This window comes from Drosophila ficusphila, unplaced genomic scaffold (assembly GCF_018152265.1).
Source record: "Drosophila ficusphila isolate 14025-0441.05 unplaced genomic scaffold, ASM1815226v1 contig_198, whole genome shotgun sequence".
In the NCBI taxonomy this organism is placed as follows: Eukaryota; Metazoa; Arthropoda; class Insecta; order Diptera; family Drosophilidae; genus Drosophila; species Drosophila ficusphila.
In genome coordinates, this window is record NW_025064092.1 from 7,396,224 (window position 1) to 7,418,645 (window position 22,422).

Genomic DNA, 22,422 nt, shown 5'->3' on the forward strand with positions numbered 1-22,422 from the left:
TTTAGACTCAGTAAATAAATAAATACTATACATAGTTAGGACACTCACCTACACACAATGTACAGACTACAGGGTATCCGAAACATCTCGAACGAACCGAAGAGAACGAGATATATACACATCCAGATATATTTGCCCTCAGTGAACGTGTACTATATATCTCGCTGATAGATATGATGATCAATCTGTTTACCCTCCAAGGTTTCAACTAGCGCCTGTTTTTATGTCTTTAAAACCTATGTACGAAAAACATGAAATACAAATTATACAAAAACAAAAAACCACAATGAAAAGGATATGAAAACCCTTGAGAAATACCAAGCAAAAATGTAGAAAATCAAACATAAATTCTATTTATATATATATGCATACGTATGTATGGAAGGCAAAGACAAAAATGGTTAGGATGAACAAAATGTTACCCTGTATTTTTTTAGACATAACATTTTTCTACTTTTTGGACAACGTAAAACCCAAAGAAAAAACAACCAAGAGGCGAGTGTAAAATATTGTAGGCATGTGGAAGGGTAAAAGTTTGATTTTAGTTTGTTGCTAATTTATAGATAAACATGGTCAAGACAAACAAACCAAGTGCGAAACAGATTTGGGACTGATCTTTGGGCCTGTATCCTTGTGTATAAGCGAATTGTGTATGACTTACGATAAATAAAATACTCTCCACCCATCTGTTGATACCAAGCAAAATCCTACTGTTCTTTTTAATACCCCAGCAATTTAGGAAAATTAACTGTGCCAACTTGTGTCCACTCTCCACCACGACTTCCTATTAGCTTCCGGCCAGTTCACTCTCACTCTCTTTGGAGACTTTTGTCTTCGGTGTGCGAGCTTAAGCGTTAGTTTCCTTTGCCTAGCTCGCCGCTCCCCTCTCTTAAAGCAAACCGCCGCTTCCGAAAATGCACTTGCCATTTAGATCACCAGTAGCCAGAGAGCAGTCGCCCGGAAAACACGTGCAAAAAAATGGCGGGTGCATCGAATTCCTCTGACGCCGTGAATGCAAATCGCCTAGAATGGTTTACCGAGAAAAGGGAAAAGTGATCACGTTTTGGCTAAATGAAAAATGGAAGTATCGGCGTTTACTTCTTACGCGTGGAAATTAAGGTAAATGTGTTGTACTTGGTTCCCGTTGATAGCGGAAATGGTAAATAACGGAGATGTGTTGCGTGTTTTTAAATGCAGTTTTCGTGGCTAAAATAAGCAATTCGTTTTTTTTTCTGTGAAAAAAGTGGTAATTTTAAATAAAACGCTTCCGTTTTACTATTTTTGAAGCAGTTTTAAAGCGCTAATTTTTTTCAAAATGGCTGCCATTGAAATCAAACCCAAGCGTCCTAACCGTAATTTTGATCTCCTTTAAGTCTCCTTCTCCTTCTCTTATTTTCTATCTATTTCTCTATAACTTTATCTTTTTCTCTTTCCTCTGAGTAGTTCTGCTTTCCTGTCTTTAATATCGATGCTCTCTTTGGCTGAAATATAGAGCTTAAGCGTTAGTTTCCTTTGCCTAGCTCGCCGCTCCCCTCTCTTAACGCAAACCAACGCTTCCGAAAATGCACCTGCCATTTAGATCACCAGAAGCCAGAGAGCAGTCGGCCGGAAAACACGTGGAAAAAAATGGCGGATGCATTGAATTCCTCCGACGCCGTGAATGCCAATCGCCCAGAAAAGTTTACCGAGAAAAGGAAAAAGTGATCGTTTTGGCTAAATGGAAAATGGAATTATCGGCATTTACGCGCGGAAATTAAGGTAAATGTGTATCTTGGTTCCCGTTGATAGCGGAAATAGTAAATAACGGAAATATGTTGCGTGTTTTTAAATGCAGTTTTCGTGGCTAAAAATAAGCAATTCGTTTTTTGTTCTGTGAAAAAGTGGTTATATAAAATAAAACGCTTCCGTTTTACTATTTTTGAAGCAGTTTTAAACCGCAATTTTTTTTTCAAAATGGCTGCCATCCAAATCAGACCCAAGCGCCCTTACCGTAATTTCGATCTCCTTTAAGTCTCCTTCTCCTTCTCTTATTTTCTATCTATTTCTCTATAACTTTCTCTTTATCTCTTTCCTCTGAGTAGTCCTGCTTTCCTGTCTTTAATATCAACGCTCTCTTTGGCTGAAATATAAGTGCAATAATGAAAAAAGTGATCTTCGAGTTTGCCGTTCGTCTTCGTTGGAATGTTTGACTGGTTGCATGAAGGAAACATGTGGGTAAGTGATTATACGTTCTGCTTTTATTAAATCAATTGATAAATGGCGGTCAATATTGATATAAAAAAGTTCAAGGATTAGTAGTTGATCATTTAACCCTTATACACATTAACTTTCGTTTTTACATATGTAAAAAATGTTGTATACTGCAAAAGCGACATCGGTCATTCCCACATTCTACATAAAAGCGCCCTCTTTATTCAACTTCAAATAGATAGAGGCGCCATCTATTATTTAAAAACGCAAATTCTGTTTTAAAATAGTTCTATAGCAATGAGCTTTATTTAAATTTAATTAAAAACGGTTACTGGATTTCAAAGAAGCGCTTTAATTTTCTTAATTTTCCTCCCCTTTCGTTTCCCAAATGTAATATGACCTTCTAATTGGAATACAGTAGATTCGTCTTTATTGAATTTGATTTCTCTGTTCAGTTTTACATGCTATATAAACTAGTTTATTAATCATTATATTATTATTTATATTTTTCATTATTTCGTGTTACTCATTTCAGCGACATCTGAAATGCCCCGATTTGTTTCTCATGTCCCACGTTCATTTTGATAATTGTTTTCATGACTTTTCCATTTTTCCATTTTTGTTTGATTTATTTTTACTTGTTGGGGTTTTTTTTTTGCAAATCTTTGCTGGAAATACGTTCAATGAGTGAAAATAAACACACAATTACAGTTTTACTTAATAAAAAAATACTCATTACATTTAATTTATTTTGGTTAGTTGTTAATTTAATGCTCGTGTGCATTTATACAAGAAATGCTAAAAAAAATGTTAGCCTTCCTTCATTTTTTGAGTTTATTTTGGATATTTTTCTTGTTGGTTTGCTGAGGTCTTAGAAAATGATTTTAAAGTTGCCAAAAAGTGTATGTGCTTATGTTTAATAACTATGTTTAATGTATATATCTATATATGGTTTTTGGTATTGTATTTACTTTTGTTATATGTATGTTTTTGATATTTTTGCTGCTTTTTTTTTTTTTTTTGTTTTTATCGTTTTTTGGGCACATTTTGCTAATTAGCTTAATTGTTGTTACTCTTAATGCTTCTTTTTCTCTTCCATATACTTTGTTCTGGTTTTTCATTGCATTTTTGGGCGGATTTCAAACTGAAAAACTGAGCTGGCTCTCCTTAAGATCTTTAGCGGTTGAAAACTTAGGTATTTGGCTTGGTATCGTTTCAAAAGATCAATCGATCGACTGTTTTTGAGTGTTCTTATTCTTTTCCTTTACCATTCAACAGTTCGGAATGGATGTATTTTAATATTCATAATTATGTTTGTGTATGTATAGAGATTTTTATATATATATATAATATATATATATATATTTATCTGCTGTTTTACACTATGGGGTTATTTCAAGTCATGCGGCTCTTTCTGTTTCTTATTTTGTTTGAATCTGCTAAAATAACTCGCTTGTATATCCTTTCCACTTGTTATTTCTTATGCTTTAAACATAATATTGATATGGTCTGGTTTTTGTTTTCGTGTTTAACTGCCTGATCTCTGAACTCTTCAATTCAATTCAATTTAAGTGGGGGCCCTAAGACTCGGTCCTACTTTCTTATGTACAGCTAATATTTAGTGGGTGATATAGAAGGGAAGGGAGGACAATTGGCAAAGTCTCGAAAACTGGAGAGTGTGTGCATATATCACCATGGGCTTAAATTCATTCATATTCATATATGTAAGATATCTGTGTCTATAATGTCTAAAAAAAATTCAATCATTTCTCACTAGGTATAAAAAGTAGGGCGTGTGTTTGTTTGTGTGTGTGTGTGTTTGAATTGGAAGGATAATTTCATATATATTTACAGCTCAATTCTTTTGATTTCAATGTTTTACGTTTTCCGTTTTAAGTGTTTTGTTTAAAATTAATTACGTATGTTTCGGAGCAGTACGGATCTATGCAAAAAATTGTTCACTGCCATATTTTGTATATATATATTTATATATATAATGTGGGTTCAGCGCCATTTTTCATTAATATCTGTACGTTTTTCTTTACTTGGCTAGCACCGCATATTGTTAATAAATATAACTATGTATGGTATGTATAAAAATGCTGATCATGCATATATAACTAGGGTATATATGTCTATATTGGCTTGTGGCGAGGGGACTTCGACATCTTGGGGCTTCCAAAAGTATACTATACAATTTCAGAGTGTTTCTGTTTCGATTTCGGTTTCGATTTCGGTTTATTTGTGAGGCGGGTTTTTTGGGGTCAGAGGTTAACTGGGATCGGGGATTCGAGGGGATTGCGAGTACTTTCGTTCCTCAGCGGCATTTTTGCTATTTTTTTTGGTGTTTTTTTTGTTGTTGGAAAATAAAAAAGGATTTCGATGGGTTTTTTTTTTCGTTTAAGAAAACATTTTTATTTGATAAAGTTTCGTTCATGTTCATGTATTATTGGTATGTTGTCGCTTGTGTTTTCGATTTCTTTACTTTTTTTAATATATATATATTTATAATATGTATATTATAATTACAATAATAATAATAATAAAAATACGAAGACAAAAAAAATTGGTTTTAGAAAAAAATAAAACTAAAAGTTACGAACCATTTCAACGTGTTTAATCGTTATCCATATTTTGTATATATTTTATATATATTTATTTATTACTTGTTTACCTCATATTCATATAGATGTAATTTATTCTTTAGCTAAAGCGTATAAAATGCAAAGTGTTTAACTTGATAACTTAAACGTAAACAGGAAAGGAGAAAAACTATAATTTAAATAAGATCGTAACAAATTTTGATGACAAAAATTGTTTGCATATTTTTGTAATATGTTTACTTTTTTTTGTTGCTTTAAGTTTTTTTTGTTTCTTGTACGAATTTGGCTTAAAGACGCAAATTGTATTTTTGTAGTTTTTTTGAAATGTGTTTGGTATAAGTTGGTAATTTTTTCTCGTTACTTCTCTTCTCATATATATGTATGCAATAATCATAATAACGCGGCAAATTTTGGGCCTATGCAAAAATGTTTTTGTGTTGTTTAAATTTACTTAGAATTTTTTTTTTGGTTTTGAGAAATCTGGATTTCGTTAAGCTTAAACATTTAGCCTAGGAAAAAAAATTTAAATACTTGTTAAAATTTGTTTTTTTGCTCATCTTGCTTTACTGTGTTGTCTCTTGTTCATATAGGAAAACAGATTCAATTTTTTGTTATTTTTTTTTTTCGTTTTTATTACGCAATTTGTTTTATATTATGATTACGGTGTGAGCTTATACCCTAGGCAAAAAAAATTGGCTGTCTTAGAATAGGGTTTAGTTTTTTTTGACGTTTTTTGTGTAATTTCTTTAGTACGATATGCGGCTTGTTTTTTATTTTCATCTATAAATATTTTAGATTCACAGAAAAAAATTGTTATTTATGCTAAGGTTTAATGCAAATTTAAATTACCGTTAGGCTAACTTGATAAACTTTCCACTTCTCGCTTTTCTGCATAGGTATAATTATATATAATAATGTATGTAATAATTAGATTATAAATAATTTAGTGCATATTGCATGTTTATTTTTGCTACAATTATGAATTACTCAATTTGTGTGTGTTTTTGTTGTGCGGTGTATTTTGTGTAGGTGTGTGAGTGTGTAATTTTTATGTAAATTCAGAATTTACAAAGTTTATTGTTATATACTTTTTTCTCAATTTGCCTTCCGTTTTCTATCGTCATAATATTTTTTTTTTTTTTTTTTTGGGCAACAAAATAGGGAAAAACTTTCTGTTCGCTGCATTTCTGCTTTGCTTTTAACTATCTTTTACTTTGGATTTTCACTCCGCGTCTTCCACAATTCCCTTTCAATATCTTTTCCGTTTTGTTTAATATTTTTTTTTGCTTGAGATCAAAAGATAGTTTAACAAGTCGGTTTGCTGAGGGTGGTAGAAGGGAGGATTTTTAGGAAGAACGACAGCAAGATCATGCCTCGCGAGAAATCTATCTATGTACACCATCTGCTCCTCGTTTATCATCGTTTATTTACACTTAACCAGCTAATCTGCTAATAATCATATAATAATAGTTTCTCAAAAAAAAAAGAATAAGATATAGAATCGAATTACATGTGTGTGTAGGTATATCAATCCTACCGCCTTTGCTTACAGTCTTCAAGTAGAAACAAATCGAAAATCTTTGCAAGATCAAATCTTTCACTATCAATTGAATCTCGACGTTTTGGTTAAAGTTCTTCGGCAAGTCGGGGGTCTATATGGGGGTTTTCTTTAATACTTTTGCGCTGCTCTCCACATATCATCATCATCATCGCATAGCGTCTCTAAACTTTTAGCTACAACTATTACCACTCCTCACCTCACTAAGGCTATCTTAACTGCTACAACTAACGCCTATATTTAGTAGTTTATGCTTAATCGAAAAAAAAAAAAAAAAAAATACAGTTTTCTAGGGCCTACGAGCTATTTAATATATATATATATGTATGTTATATATATAATATTATATATATATGTATTTATGTCTCCCGGGATCCTCAGATTGTTTAAACATTCAAACTTAATCACAAGTAAACGCGCTTTCGTTCGTCTCCGCTTCTCTTTCTCTACATTGCACTGAATTATTATATAGTTTTCTAGTAATTCCAACCGGATGCCGTGCTTGCAGCAGCGGTGGTAACAGCGGGTGTGGTGCCGGTGCTACTGCCAGTGCCGCTGCTCTCCCCACTCGGTGGTGGAGGAGGTGGTGGCGGTGCCAGCGGTGCGGGCATCTCCTCGGAGGAGGAACCACCGCCGCCAGTGCTGCTCAACCTGCGAACGCGCACCATTCGCAGCTTCTCCTCGTTGATCACCTTGAGCTTCTGATCGCTGATCGCATTGGCATTGGCATTCTCCTCGCTGTCCAGGTTGCCCTGCACCGACTGCTCCTCGTCGTCGTCCTCCTCCTGCTTGATGTGCACCTCCGGCTCCATGAACCGCTGGTCGATCTCCAGCTGGGCATGCTCGTGATCCGAGTCGCCGCCCGCCTCCGTTGCTCCTCCCTTGCTGCTGCCATCGCCGTCGGCATCGTTGCGTCCGTACTCCGATCCCTGCATCACGCACACTCCGTTGATGATCCGCTCGTTGTCGGCGGCTGCCGCTGCAGCAGCTGCCACGGCTGCCACCACAGCACTGGGATTGGTGACCGCGCCGGCGGGATTCACCCACTGCGGTGCCGCTGGCTTTCGTCGCGAACTTCTCACCGCATTCGACATGTAAGCGGCTGCGGCAGCCAGAGCGGACTTGTGCAGAACCTTTTCGTAGTCGGTGGTGGTCTTGTCCTCCGGCTCCTGGCCCTCCAGCGATTCGTTGTCGCTCAGATTGTGGCCACCGCCCTCCAGTTCCATGTCGTCCTGGTAGTCATCGCTGCGTTCCCGCTTCAATGTGGGCATCGACAGATCCAGGCCGCTCATCTGCTCCTTGAACGCCTGATTCAGGGCCTGCAGCTCATCGCCACCGGAGGCACCGACGGCTGCTGCAGCCGCTGCTGCTCCTGCGGCCGCCGCCGCGGCGCCGGGAATCCCCGCCAGACTGCGACCCAACAGAGCCGCGGCGGCGAAGTACGGCGGATAGGGAATGGAGGCGCCGCTCAGACCCATGCGCTCCTTGTGCAGCTCAACCAGGCGCTGCTGCAGCAGGATGCGAAACTGGACGGGATCGAAGGGCGTGGCACTGGTGCTCTCGCGACTCGGAATCGGATTATCCTGGCCGGCGGGTCCGTGGGGAACCTGCTGCTTCAAGCGCATGCGATGGTTGTGGAACCAATTGGTGATCGTACGCGTTGCCAAGCCGAGTTCGTTGGCCAGAAACTCAATCGTACCGACATTGGGATACGGATCGAGGGCGAACGCCAGTCGGAGAGCCTCCTTTTGTTCCTCTGAGAAGAGGACACGCTGCTTCTTACTGGGTGGGGCACCACCAACGCCCGAGCCCACGGATCCCGGACCCGGACTGCTGGTGTAGAAGTCATTGGTATCGTTGCTCGATGTATCGCTACTGTTGTCCTGCTGATTGGGTCCCGTGCTCCTCCGCCGTTTGCTCGCCTCCCGCCGCTCGTTCTTGAGCAGCTGCAATCGCTCCACGTTGTTGGCGTCGCTCAGCCACAATTGCATCCGGATGAAGGGCTCCCGGCCCTTGATGGACAGCATGTGCCAGGGCTTCGGCTTGCTGAGCAGCTCGGAAACTGATCCCTGTGACAGTCCCAACACCGCCTCGCCGAATATCTTCTGACCGATGTTGTTGGCCAGCAGGGCCTCCTTGATCTTGGTTGTGATGTCGTGGGTGTCGAGATCCTGTGTCAATGCGGCCATTTCGTAGACGGTGGGCGACATGTGCTGGTGCAGACTCCTCATGGCATTCGTGCCATGGACGGGCATCAGCATGGGTTTCTTCTCGCTGCTGGAACCACTCGTGTTTCCCTGGCTGCCCGGGGCTCCCTGCTGCCCTCCCACTGCGGATGGTGGCAAACTGATGGCATGTTGGGGCGGCAGACCCGGCGAGGTGAGCAGCATGCTCTGGTGGTGCAGGGCAGCCGCCGCCGCAGCCGCCTGGTGGTGCTGCTGATGGGGATGCTGCTGCGCCTGCTGCACGAGATGCTGCTGCTGGGCGAGATGCTGCTGCGCCTGCTGCTGCAGATGCTGTTGCGCCTGCTGCTGCACCTGCGCCGCCTGCTGCGCCTGCGCCTGCGCCACCACCTGCTGCTGCTGCTGCTGCATGGCCGCCGACATGGCCGCCGCCTGCATCTGCTGCATCAGGTGCTGCGCCTGCGCCGGCTCCTGCAGCTTCAGCTCGCTCATCATCTTCTGCATGGGCAGCGAGGCCGCCTGCATCTTGCTGGCCAGCCCCTGCGGCATCTGCGGACTGCCGCTGTAGCTTCCCGTTCGCATCAGCTTCTCGGGGGCGATCTTGTACTGGCTGGCCACCAGCTTGTGCACCGCATTCTCGTCCTCGAGGAACATCTTCATGCGGATGAACGGTTCGCGGCCCTTCTGGGTGAGCATGTGCCAGGGCTTGGGTCGGGCCAGCAGATCCGAAACGGATCCCTGCGACAGCCCCAGCACCGATTCGCCGAACAATCGCTGCGAGATGGAGTACTGCGAGAGGGCCTCCTTGACGCGCCGCACAATGTCCTCCGTGTTAAGGTTGTTGAACATGTCGAACTGCTGCTGGGTGATCGGCGGCAGCACCGCCTTGGTGGGTCGCTGCGGCGTACTGTGGTGCGGTGTCACCGGTGGCTGGGTGATCAGCGAGTTGGTAATGGAGGCCATTCGCTGCAGCGGACTCGCTGTGGCCGCAAACTCCTCACCTTGGCTGCTCAATGCCGGTGGCAAGATGGAGTTGCTCAACGGACTGGGTGCCGCCGAATTGGTGCTGGCTCCACCACCACCACCACCGGTGGACGAGGCTCCGCCTGTGGGTGGGGCAACGCCGCCAGACGGTGGTGCCGGTGGTGCGGGTGTGCCGCCGCCCTCCGACTTGCGACCGTGCAGGGAACCCGGATACGCATCGTCCCGCTCGCCGTCCTTCGAACAGCTGCTGCTGCCGGCGCTGTGCTCCAGCGAGGACCGCTGGCCATTGAGCTTGATGTCCTTGGCTGCGGCGGCGGCCAGCGTGAGATCCTGGGCGCCGTTCAGCACCTGCTGCTGCAGAGCCATCAGGCTGGAGAAGTTGGGGAACTGGGCCTGCGCGGCCTGCTGCTGGTGCTGCTGCAGCTTGGCGATCTCGCGCTCGAACACATGCCGCATGTTCTCGTCCGCCATGGCGGGGAAGGCGTTGCTGGCTGCTCCCGGCATCCCAGCGGCTCCTCCGAAAAGCGAGGGTGAGAAGAGGAAGCTGATAAAGTAATCAAAAGAAAGAGTTTTGTTAGGTCAAAAGGTTTTTTTGAGAAAGAGCAATTGATGATTGCTTTATGTGGTATTAAAATTCCCATAAACTCACCTTGGAAAAGCTGTTTCACGCGGAGTGCGCGCTATGAGCTCCTGGTAGAGCCTGGCCATTTTGTCCTGGGCGAGATCCTCGTGCCGCTGCCGCTGCTGCTGCTCCCGCTCCCGCTGCTCGCGCTCCCTTTCCCGCTGCTGCGCAGCCGCGGCCGCCTGCTCGGGACTGAGGTGCTGGTTGTGCTTGTGCTGCTGCTCCACCTTGAAGAAGGGGGAAGTGCAGCTCTGCGGCGGCGACTTGCTGTCCTCGTTGCTGTGCGAATCCTCGCCTCCGCCGCCGCCGTGACTGCGACGCTCCTGCTCCCGATGCTGGGCGGCCACGCTGCTCTGCTTCATCAGCGAGGAGGCCTCGCTGAGGATGTGGGCAATCCGGTCCTCGGACATTGAGTCATCGCCGCCAGCGCCGCCGGCTCCGCGACCCGCATACTGCGGCAGTCCAGAGTCTGCAAATAATAATGCTCGAGATTAGTAGGAGGCAGATAGCAGGGCAGATGGGATCGTAAAGCCCATTAAATGCTGTAAATTTTATAATGCCCGATTGCCAGGACATGGCTACCATGGCAGTGATGGTAGTGGAAAGTGGAACTGCCGAGCCTCTCAACTTGGATATCTTGGATAACCCAAACCCAAACCCAAACTCAAACCCAAACCCAAACCCAAACCCAAACCAGACCGAAACCAATTAAGCCATAAAGCGTTCAAAAAGCCAAAGCGAATTTGCGGCCATAAAGCGCCGCTGCAGTTGAAAGGGTCCCGCTGCCAAGTGTCCACCGAATGCCACGCCCCTTTTGCCTCCAATGCACTGGCAGAAAAAATTTCGAATGTCCCCCCCACTCAACAGGGGGAAGCGAACAGCAAAGGCTGCTCAATTATGTCCGGCAAAAGAAACATAAAACGGTGGACATGAATGGTAAACTGGTGAAATATTCGTGTATCCCCCCTCTTTTACATTTTTTTTTGTTGTTGTATTTTTTGCACATCCCCAACCTAGGATTTTGTTCGCATCCAACTGCGAGTCTCAAATAGTTGTTCGATGCCAAACCCAAACCCAAACCCAAACCCAAACCCAAACCGTTGCGCTAATTTGGCACGCGCCAGGCCTCCAAACCCCAAAGAAAAATGCTCATCGAAGCGAGCGTTCTGGAGTTGAATAAACGAAACCAAACGAGAAGCGAATGAATAAATGAAAATGAATGAATTCAATTGCAATTGAGAGAGCGTTGGTTGGAGGAAATGCAAAAAAAATCGCAGCAAAGGTGAAGGTGCGGGGGTCTGAACAAAAAAAAAATACGTACGTAAAACTGAAAATTGTTTTGCTGAAATTCAATTGAAAACACGAAGTGGAGAAGCATTTGCTTTTTGGCTTTTTGCTTCTCGTGACAGCGAATCGAGTTGTAAATTGCAAAATAATCACACAAGTGGTTCGAGCCACCCACGTACTACACACTCACACACACACAAACACACCCATACCAATACCCCTTCGGCTTTTGCATGGCGTCCGAGCGCAGGGATCATTGAATTTCCTGTGTGATGTCCTGCGGCATGTTTTTGTGGTTGCCACACAGCAAAAACATCAATCAGCCGCACACGTTTAGCGGAATGGAACGTTCGTCGTTATACGATGATGATATGATGAGAACTGTTTTTGTTTCTGGGTGTGGAGTTGGCGAAATGAAATAACTGAAAATCGCTTTACAATTGCCAAGCATAATCGATGCCCAAAGGAGCAAACACTTGGCGGCAGCAGCAGCAGCAGCAGCAAAAATAAAACTGCAAAGAATCGGACGCAAGCGGAAACGGAAATCAACACATGAATGACAAATGTCCCAGGCATCCTTTCATCCTGCCATCTCCCCTTCTCTCGATTCCAGAATATCCTGGCCGACAGCTATTGAAGCGAGGGATTTGAAAAATTGGGGGGAACCGGACTCCCCAATCCCCCAGATACGTTTAAATGGATAAAGGCGATAAAATGACCAACTACAATAGATAGATCCTCGAACTCGACTCTCCTTCGGTTTGCTTGCTTTCGTTTGTTGCCATGGCATGAAAATTGGAAAAATGATTTTCTGTGTGAATTTTTTCCTTATGTGGCGGTCGGTTGGTCGGTCGGTCGGAGGGTCTCCTTGTCGTCGCTTCATTTGGGGATTACAAAGTGTTTTTGTGTTATAAAGTCGAAGATGACATTGATGACACCTGGAATGACCCAGACCCCAGAGATAGATGATGGGAATCGAACAAAGCAGCGATGGCATGGAGTTGGTCAGACACAGACAGCTTAAGCGGACTTAGTGGATGGATGATTGTGTCCAGTTTGGACGAGGTTAGGAGTTATTTTCGGCCAAAAGTAAAGTGAAGCACTTTAAAGCTGATGCACGTATGTGTGCTGATAAAGTAATTGCTAAATTGCCTTCTCTTCAGCAAATTCGCGTTGTTGTATTTTATATTTAAGAGTTGAAATACCAATTAGCGAAATGTCTCTATACACTATTTATTAGCAGCCATCATTTAAGTATATTGTGACAAAAATTTAAGTGTCTCACGTGGCGGTTTTCATCTGCAAAGCAGACAAAGCATTCGCTTCCCAAACCAAACTTCAATTTTGCAAAGGACTTTCCCCCAAAGTTACCCGCAGTTTTTTGGCCCAACTTTCGCTGCCATTTTTTTTTTATGGCCATCAGTCAACTTTATACTATATATATATATACAATATATATCTTTTTATATAGATATAGACAGCGAGGTTTGGCGGCAGTTGGGGCCAGCAGATATGGATATATATTTGTCGTTATCGTTAGCCACTTTTTTGTCTGCGATTTACATTACTTTTTCCGTTGTGTGTTGGATGTTGGATGGATAACCAGCCAAACCATTCGGTTACCCCCAGATGCTGTTTGAATTTTTTGTTTTGTAATTTATTAGAGAGGAACATGTTGACCAAATTGTCATTCAAAGGGATTTCGGACCGGAAATCGTTGGGGGGGAAATATGCGCACCAGATATGAGCTATCATATTTGTCTAGCACATACCAAAAAATATAAAAATATATATGTATGTGAATGTATATCTATATCGCATATATTTTTATATGACAATCTATCCCATCTTTGTGCGATTCCTCTTTCCCTGCCCTCCTCACCCTGGCAATTTGCTTGATGAATATTTGCCTTTTATAACAAATCAGAGGACGAAGAACCCAGACAGTGGAACCCAGTGAAGTGGCTGCTTCAGCTTCAGCTTCAGAATGCGAAGGAGGTCTTGGGGGCCTTGGGGTTGGTTCGTTTGTTTTTTTTATTCTAATACAATAAATATTTGCCAGCTCACAAATATGTAATCATACTTCAACATGTCGCGTCGATCTGAAAGGGTTATATATTTCCATATATATCATATATACATATACATATACGTACATATATTATACGTAGGGTACGAAAAAATAGGAGGACGGAATTGAACTGAACTGAACTGAACGGCACATTGAAATTGGCACACGCACGCAATTTGCATTAATTGCAGGAAAAATTTTCTAATTAAAATGCCAGTCATTTGTTTTTCCTTTTTCCCCGCGACTCTCGGTGACTCCTTTGGACCCCCTTTTGATTCGAAACCCACCACCCCCCTCCCCACTCCTATTTTGTCAGCTACCCATTTGTTTGTTGTTGTTCCTGTGTATTAGCAAAAGTGTCAATTAAAAAAAAAAAAAAAAAAAAATAAAGAAAGGAAAGGAATGGAAAGACAAGATGTGTGTGTGTGGGCAAAAAATGGAGGAGGGAGGAGTACCTTCAAATGGAATTGGAAACGAAACTGGAGGCTTCTTCTTCTAGCTGAGCAGAAAGCAAACGAAGCATGGTGAATTGAAGAGTTTCGACAGGAGGAAAATAAAGGAAGAAAGGGGGTTTAGGGGGGTTTTGAGGAGGGAGGGGTTTTCGAATGTGGGGTTCCTGCAGTGCAGAGACGAAGGAGACATCACCTGTTATCAGAAAGCGGCGTTTCAATGCCATTTAACCCATTCCCATTCCCATTTCACTTTGCTCGCTCGCTCGCTCGCTTGTCTTGCAATTAGGCAAAAAAAAAAAAAAAAAAAAAAATACCAGAGAGAAGGAGAAGGAGAGTGTGAAAAAGTCAGAGGAGCAGCCAGCTGCTGCTGGCAAATTCTGTGGCATGGGGAACGTGCAACAACTTTGTCTTGCATTTTAATTTGTTTTCGTCATGATTTCGTTTTGTTCTCCCACCTCCAAACATCCAGACCTCCACCTTCCCCCTTCCCCGCGTTTCACTCTTGTCAAAGTTCATTACGAAGTAATTAGCTGCCTTATATGCAAAATAAGAAGCATTAAAATCAAGCACGAACACGACATGTGCAACATTAATTTGTGTGTATGTGTGTATGGAGTGTGTGTGTGTGAGTTGATGGGGCTCAAAAGTTTATATTTCGTATGCTTGTTGTTTTATTATATATTTGTTTATTACAGTATTTTTCGGTTAGTCCCCATCAAATTATTAGCACTCCCTGATCGTTGGCCATTACTCTTCGGCTTTCGGGCTTTCCGTTCCTGATTGCCTCATTTCGTTCATCCCGCCAGAGAGATATCAAAGAAATTCAAAATAAAATAAATTTTATCTTCGCCACTCGCGATGTCTGTGCGCGATCGTCAGATTTATGAAAATTGTTGAGCGAGTTTTATGCTAATTTATGCGTATTGTTTGCCCGGCCCACGCAGTCAAACCTCCGTCCTCCCCCCAAAAAAAAAAAAAAAAAAAAACAAAAACCACCTCATCTGTCTGATTTTGTTGCCGCAATGAGTCGCCACACTTATGCGATGCCTGCCACTCGCTGAAAAATTAGTTAATAGATGCACGCCAGAGTGTTGGTTGGTGTTTTAAAAGCGTCACCGAAAGATATAAAATCAAATATACAATACAAAAAAAAATAAACAAATTTAATTTTAGTAGCATGCCAGGTATTATGTATTATCATCCGCCAGTTGAAATATTTCTCCTCAATAAGTCGACTCACTCGATTGACTTCCTCACATCTCATCTCCTGAACTATTGTGTTGTGTATAAATAAAATAATATGAAACGAAATCAAATGAAATACAATCAAGGGAAGGCCAGATCGTAAAGTCAAAGGAATTGATACGCCCCGTTGGTCACTTAGTCAAAGCAATATCTCCCAGTATTTCTCATATTTTGCTTCATTTTCTTTTTTTTTTTTCGTGTGGCAGCAGCCTAACCAACAACAACAACAGCAACACACACACACACACTTTTAGCCAGCTTTATGGCTTGTGACAAATAATTTGTGAAGCGGCCGCAAATATATATATATATGTGTGGCGGTCTTGCCTCGCTTTTCTTTTGTTTTTGTTTTTGTTTTGGTTTTATTCAGTAGCAGCATCTTGTGGCGTTTGGAATGCTTTTGTTTTGTCGAATCCCGTGTACGCTGTGTTTTTGGTTCTATTTTAAGGAACGCGCACTCTTTATTTTTTTTTATTTTTATTTTTTTTTTTTTTGTTGGCCTGGCCCGAGTTGGCCTGACTAAAAGCAAATAGGCGACAACGACGGTGTCTGTTGAGAATTATGTGTTAATATGCTAGTATTATTAGCTGGTTTAATGGCTCCGTTTGCCCCACTCTTTGTCAGCCTTGTCGGCCTTCTTTCTGCCTCCTTTGACTTCGCCCTAACTTTATTCCCCGCTTTTGTCATTACGTATACGCCGCGTAATTCTTTTTTTTTTTTTTGCGCTGTATTTGCCTAGGCTTTGAGCACCATGCTAAACGAGTTTCAATTGAGCTCTTAACTTCATTCTGGTCTTTTCTATTTTCCTAGTTTTTTTTTTATTTTCGTTCTGCAAAAGTCCTGTGAACTGTTTTTGTTGCTTCAGGTAACTTTATAGAGGGGAGTACGAAAAAATGGAAAAGTACTGGTTATCATATAAATACATTTACTTATGATTTCGATTTTTCTCACTTGCTTGAGAAATTACCAAGTTTCCCATGGAACTCTCTATATTCTATTCGTATATTCCTTTATCCTTTATCGATATTGCCCTGCCTTGAACCCACCCCCTTCCCCCAAAATGTTTTCCCTGTTTCTGCAGTTTAGTATGCAACAATTGTCGTTAAATGTTGGAAAAATGGAAACAAAAAGAAAAGCAGGAAAATAAATAAGGAAAACCAACCGAAAACGCAAAAAGTTTTGCGTCAAGCTAGTGGTGATGTTGTCCCTTTCCCTTCCCTATCGCTGCACCACCACACAGCGGTGGTGCCCCACTCGCCACACTCGCACCACTCGCAATCTTTCAGAACCACCCAAACACCACCCTCTTTTTGGCCAGCCACAAAGACGACTTCAAACGCTCGGCACGTCAACGTTTGCATGCCTCGTTGAAGTCAGTTGCAGTTGGTCGTTTGTTGTTGTTGTTGTTGCAATTGTTGTTGCTGTTGCTATTATTATTTGTTGTTGTTGCTGTTGCTGTTGTATTTGTTGTTGTTGTCGTCATCGCTGGTTGTTGTTTATATTTAATTCAACTTCACGTTGTTTCGCTATGTATGTTTGCTTATTTTTTGATTTTTTCTTTTTTTTTTTCTTTTTTGCTGTTGTATTTTGTTGTTTCAAGCCTTTTACAGACCAATTGTCACGGCAGTCGTCGCGTCGAACCATCCATTCCGTCGCCCCCACTTTTTACCACTGTTTTCCCCGCCGCCTTTCCCACCATTTTCCCACTTTTACCACCCAACCACCCACGATGCCCACCCATTTTAACCGGTTCGTTCATAACGCGCTTTAAACAATTACAATTCAAAATTCATTGACGCGCATCCTGGGTTAACTTTTGCCACAATGACTTCAAAGTATTGTTAACCAACTGAGTTGACAGGGGCGCGCAGCTCAGGGGGGATTAGAGGGCTCGGCGCCAAGAGGGGACTGTTTAGAGCGGACCAAAAATAAACAAATAAATTGGCATCGAAGATCATGCTGTTTTCATAACTGAATATCATTTAAAGAAAATAAATCCATGAATTTCAATTTATACTGTAGCACAAAAAATGTAAAATCTGATTGTAGATCTGCTATCCTAACTATGTATTTGCTTAAAATTAGCCGAGGATGAAGTTCAAAATGGGTAATAACCTCTGCTGCACTTTATCCTTTGATCCGCACCCTATTTTTTTCTTCTTCTTCTTTCCTTTAACCCCCCGCTGGCCGGCCAACTTTGAGCCCCCTGCCATTAGCAACTCTTTTCTATAAACAGTCACAGTTAGTTTAGCTGCCATGAGTAATCGTCATAAATTAATTGTCAACATTTGCATGCACTTAGTCCAACACACACACACACACACGCATACTCGCACACATTTGATTAACTTTGGGGCAGAAGAGAGGGGTACGGGGAGTGGGAGGGGAAGGGGAGCGTCTGCAAAAGGAGGGGATTCCAAGGGGTTCAAATGCGTGCCGGCACTTTAAACATACTTTTGCATCGACATATTTTTACTTTTTCCACCGCCACCGGGAAAGTTTTCCGGCCATGAAATTGATGACTAATCAATAAGGGAGCGAAAACCAAGACAACTAGATAACAAGGTTGGATCTTGGGTGAACGGGGGGTTAATTGCCCATAACAAATTAAAAAGTTGTTTATTTCAAAATAATTAAAAATATTAATAAAACATTGCAGCTCAGATGATCTACTGTGAATGAAAATTCTACGGGAACTAAACTAAATAAAAAAAGGGGGAAATAAAAATCAAAATCAAAAAACAAAAACAAAATCAAAAACCAAAAACGAGACAGAATGAAACAAATTCCTTTTCATTTTCACGCCTAATGTGCGAATTTCCCGAAATTTATGGCGACAGGCAAATGGCCGCTCCAACTGCACCGCAAATGTCTCTTTGGTCCGCCACCCCCTTTCCCCCCTTCCCCTTTCCCCTCTTTCCCCCCTTTCCCCTTTCCCCTTTTTCCCGGCGACCTCCACCCCAGAAAATGGCGTCGTCAAGTATGTCGCTTCTGCTTCTGCTGCTGCTTTTGCTATATGGCTGCTGTTGGCACGTTGATTATACGCAAAAATCAAAAATAATTAAAATTTCACAATTTAATGTTTTGGCCGTCGGCCAAACGAAATGAAAAACGCCAAAAGCTGCAGAAAAAGAAAGCCAGAAAGCCGAAAGACAGAAGGGGACAAAGACGGCCAGGACAACGTTTGAAGTTCGAGTTGAAGGATTCGCTTCAATCGGTTGTGATGACCTCAGGCAGCTATTGCTATTGGGTTTTCCTCGGTTTGTAAATAGTTCAGTGAACTGATAAACTTTTACTTAAAATTATACATAATTGGGATTATCAGGATTAAGTTGTTTGATATAATTTAAACAATAAATCCTGTCATATCATCAACCTGCCCAACTTGCAAAACCTCAACTAAACTATCCCCATTTTATGTTTTTTTTTTTTGGGCTTATCCACTCACCTTTCTTGGGTATCAGCGATTTGAGCAGCATGACGGCATTATCATCGCAGGCCCAGGCGTGCATTTTGCGGTAGCTGTCGCGTCCCTTCTCCGTCAGCTTGTCCCAGGGCTTCGGTTTGCTCAGCAGCTCGGAAACGGTGCCCTGCGAGAGGCCCAGGATGTACTTGGCGAACAGCCGCTGGCCGATGTTGTGCACTGAAAGGAGCTCCCTCACGCGCCGCGAAATGTGCAGGGTGTCCAGGGCCTGGTTGGCGTACTTGTCCATGTTGTAGCGCAGCATCTCCTGCAGCTTGGCCTCCATGGGATCCCCCTTGGGTATCAGCGACTCGCCGAGTCTGCCGGCCATCGATGCGCCCGGCGGCAGTTGCAGTTCCGAGTCGGCGAAGCGATAGTGACCACGTCCATCGCCGCCGGCGGCCACCTGGGCAGCGGCGAACTGAAAGGCCGGCAGACCGGGCAGGAATCCCGGTCCCAGGGCAGCCGCATGTTGGGCATGGGCCGCCATTGCAGCGGCCGCCAGTCCGTTGCTGTCCTCCTGCAGCAGCGACTTGCTGCCGTTGAGGGTGCTCGCCAAACTGGCGGCCAGTTGAGCGGTGGTGCTGCTGGCGGTGGTGTTGTTGTTGCTGCCGCCGCCGCTGTTGTTGCTGCCACAAGTATTGTTGCCGGCGGCGGCCGTCGGTGTACTTGAATTCGAACTTGACTCGGTCGCCTGCTGCTGGTGGTGCAGGTGGTGCGCCGCCGATGGATGCAGCAAACCGCCGTGCCCGCCGTGCAGGTGATGTCCATGATGGTGGTTTAAACTATCGCTGCTGGTTGCCGAATTGTTGCTGTTGTTGTTGTTGCTGCTGCCGCTGTTTTGCTGCTGCTGCTGCAGGTGATGGTGGTGTTGCTGGTGGAGGTGTTGCTGCTGCTGCTGGTGGTGTTGCTGCTGCTGGTGGTGCTGCTGCTGCTGTTGATGCTGCTGCTGCTGGTGGAGGTGGTGGTGCTGGTGGTGGTGGGCATCTAGGCGGGAAGAGGTGGAAGAGTTGGAAAATGTTGAGTTAACCAGTTGACTAAGCAGCGCTGTGGACGAAGGTCCATGTTGCTGCTGTTGATTTAGCTGTTGTGGTTGCTGTTGTTGTTGTTGCTGTTGATGTTGCTGTGGAAAGTTTATATGTTGCTGTTGTTGTTGTTGGAGGAGATGTTGTTGTTGTTGCAGGGGTGGTGGAGGTGGTGGCGGCGGCAACAACAGTTGTGTTGGCTGCTGCTCGGCCCTAAGATTTTGATAAATTGTTGGCGTTTTGCTCTCTGGCGGCAATGCAGTGTTGGGATTATTGCTTCCCGAAGCCTCGAAGCCTCGTCGCCAATAATCGTTGACCAGTTGCTCCGGCAGGACGACCTCTTCTTCTTCTTCTTCATCGTCCACATCATCGACTTCCTGTTTGGGCACCATTTTATTGCCGCCTTTCGCTTCTTCCATTTCCGTTTCCAGCGCTTCGTTTGCCAGCGTTTCTTCACTCAGATTTGTTGTTGCTGTTGTTGTTTTAAGTGATGCTTCTTCTTCTTCAGCTTCTGCTTGTGCTTCTTCTATTCGGTTGATTTCTGGGGATAACAACAGACAAATTTGGCTATTTGTTGTTGTTGCTCTTCAAAAGCAAGATCTTAATTTGATTGCATATTTAGTACTTAGTATTTTGGTCAACAACATCCATAGAACAAAACGCCAAAAATTAATCAAACTTTGTCTTTAGTTTTGGTTCTTTGTTTTTTCTCTCTCTCTCGATTTTCTCAAATTTTGTAATTTTGTAGTCAGATATATATATATTTTTTTTTGCCAATAGGTGCAAAATAACAAAGAATCTCTGGTGTGTTTGGAGTTTTTGTTTTGTATATTTTGTATATTTTTTTATGATATGTAAACTATTTATGATTGAAAATAGCGGCCAAAGAGATGGTGTGTGTCGTTCTGCTATCGATAAACATGCAGAACACAACAACATCAACAACATCAACAACAACAACAACAAGAACAATGATAGCATTGATTAAACAAAACAACAACAACAACAGTAACAATAACCATCGAACGCTCACACTCGCCCGATGCAAATATTGTGTTATTGAGGTGGAATAAAAAAGGCGAGTGAAAAATATAAGAAAAGAGGAGAGCTGTTTGCCTTTTGAGACCCATAAAATCTGGCGCCGTCTGCCCCATTGAACCTCCTTTCCTCCTTCGCTCCCCGCTCGCTTTTACCCCCCCCTGGATATATATAGTATACTCTTCTTTGGACGGTTTATCCTCCGACTGCGATAAGCGGTCAAATAAACCATAAAAATATACAGCGTAGCCGTTGTAGTCGTCGGGTTTAAATCAAAGCGATTGATAAACGAAGAAATATCGAAAAGGCGGTGTTGAGTGGAGGCAGGATGGAGAAAAGAAAGAAAGATGGTGGGGCAAACAGCAGCAAGACAAGGCGGAAGTACAGTACTCTCTACGGTGGATCGAATTTTTCAGGGATTTGGATTTGGATATAAAAAACTATTTATTTATTTAGTCATTTTCAGTTTCATGTACTAATTATTTGAAATGGGTGTTTTCCTATTCCTTTCGGTTTCGAATCTTTATAAATTGATCCACTCTGTTGTTTGAATATGTGAACCCCCTCTGTAATTTCAACTTGCAAACTTGATAGCTTGATAACTTGATAGCTTGACTCACCTTCGCTGAGGGCATCGCTGGCGCCATTCTTGAGCGCCTCGGCGGCCAGAGCTTTGGTGCGCTCGATGAGCAGCGCCTGGAATTTATTGGGGTCGTTGGCGCAGGCAGCGGCAGCGGCGGCCGCGGCAGCAGCTGCGATAGCCGACTTTGGACTAAGCACATTCAGATCCAGCGGACTGCTAGAAAGATTCATTGATTGCATAATTAATAAATATATTATATAATATAATATAACATATAATATAAACATATAATAACATAAAATAGCATAGTTATTATTACTGGTAATTAATTGAATTTCTTAGTTGTACGTACTGCTGTTCCTTTTTGATTTTGAGCTCGTTGCTATCGGTTGTGGTGGCATTGACCGCCTCCCGATCCTCAGCCTCCTCCTCCTCGTCGTCGTCGTCGTCGTCCTCGTTGTGTTGTGGCACATCCGGCTTCTCGTCCTGCTCCTCGGAGTCCACCAGCATGGCCTGGTTGTCATCATCGTCGTCGTCATCCTCGGCGGGAAGAACTGGAGCCTTGGCGACCTCCTTCAGATCGCCGATGGATGATGAGGCCTCCAGCGAGGCGGTGGATATGCTCTGCTTGCTGCTCTTGTTGTTGTTGTCGCTGCTCTGGCTATTGTTGTTGTTGGTGGCAGCTGCCGCCGCCAAGGCGGTCGCCTCGGCCAGCGCCTCGTTTATCTGCTGCTTATCGAGGCGTGCCTCCAGCCGCATAATGTGTTGCCGCTTGACCTCCAAGTGCTCCTCCAGTCGCTGGATTTGCACCAGGTGCGTCTGCTCCAGCGCCCTCAAGCGCTGCAGTTCGTCCAGAAGTGTCTTAATCTAAAATAAATAAAAGAGAAGTGGTTTAGTTGAGAGCTATTACAGGTTTCACACTACTAAAAAGTTAGTTGATATTAAATTCTGGTCATTTCTTAATGATTTCTGTAGCTTCGTCCTCTAATCCTTAATTTATTAATGTTGCCTTTTCCCATCGATTACTGTTGTCTCTTGCTGTTCTCATTTTCCCCCCAGGAAAAATTTAAATTTTCCTCACATGTTATGCGTGTGTGTGTGAAAAGTTCTCGAGAGTT

At 43.3% G+C, this 22,422-nt stretch overlaps 1 protein-coding gene across 3 annotated transcripts in view; it reads right to left on the reverse strand.

Annotated features, from left to right (window-relative positions):
• Positions 1 to 2,597: 2,597 nt before the first annotated feature.
• Positions 2,598 to 22,422, reverse strand: part of LOC108095294 (homeobox protein cut) — a 76,949-nt gene continuing 57,124 nt past the window's right edge. Inside the window, exons 3-7 of one of the 3 annotated variants that reach the window (XM_017196335.2) lie at positions 21,657 to 22,171; positions 21,342 to 21,517; positions 18,644 to 19,645; positions 10,168 to 10,609; positions 2,598 to 10,062 (exon numbers count right to left, since the gene is read on the reverse strand). In XM_017196335.2, coding sequence (XP_017051824.1) covers positions 6,828 to 10,062; positions 10,168 to 10,609; positions 18,644 to 19,645; positions 21,342 to 21,517; positions 21,657 to 22,171 — 5,370 coding nt within the window. In that variant the 3' untranslated portion in view covers positions 2,598 to 6,827. Of the gene's footprint in view, positions 10,063 to 10,167; positions 10,610 to 18,643; positions 20,225 to 21,341; positions 21,521 to 21,656; positions 22,172 to 22,422 lie in introns of all 3 variants that reach the window. The other 2 variants (XM_017196334.2, XM_043207412.1) reach the window with 2 other exon arrangements.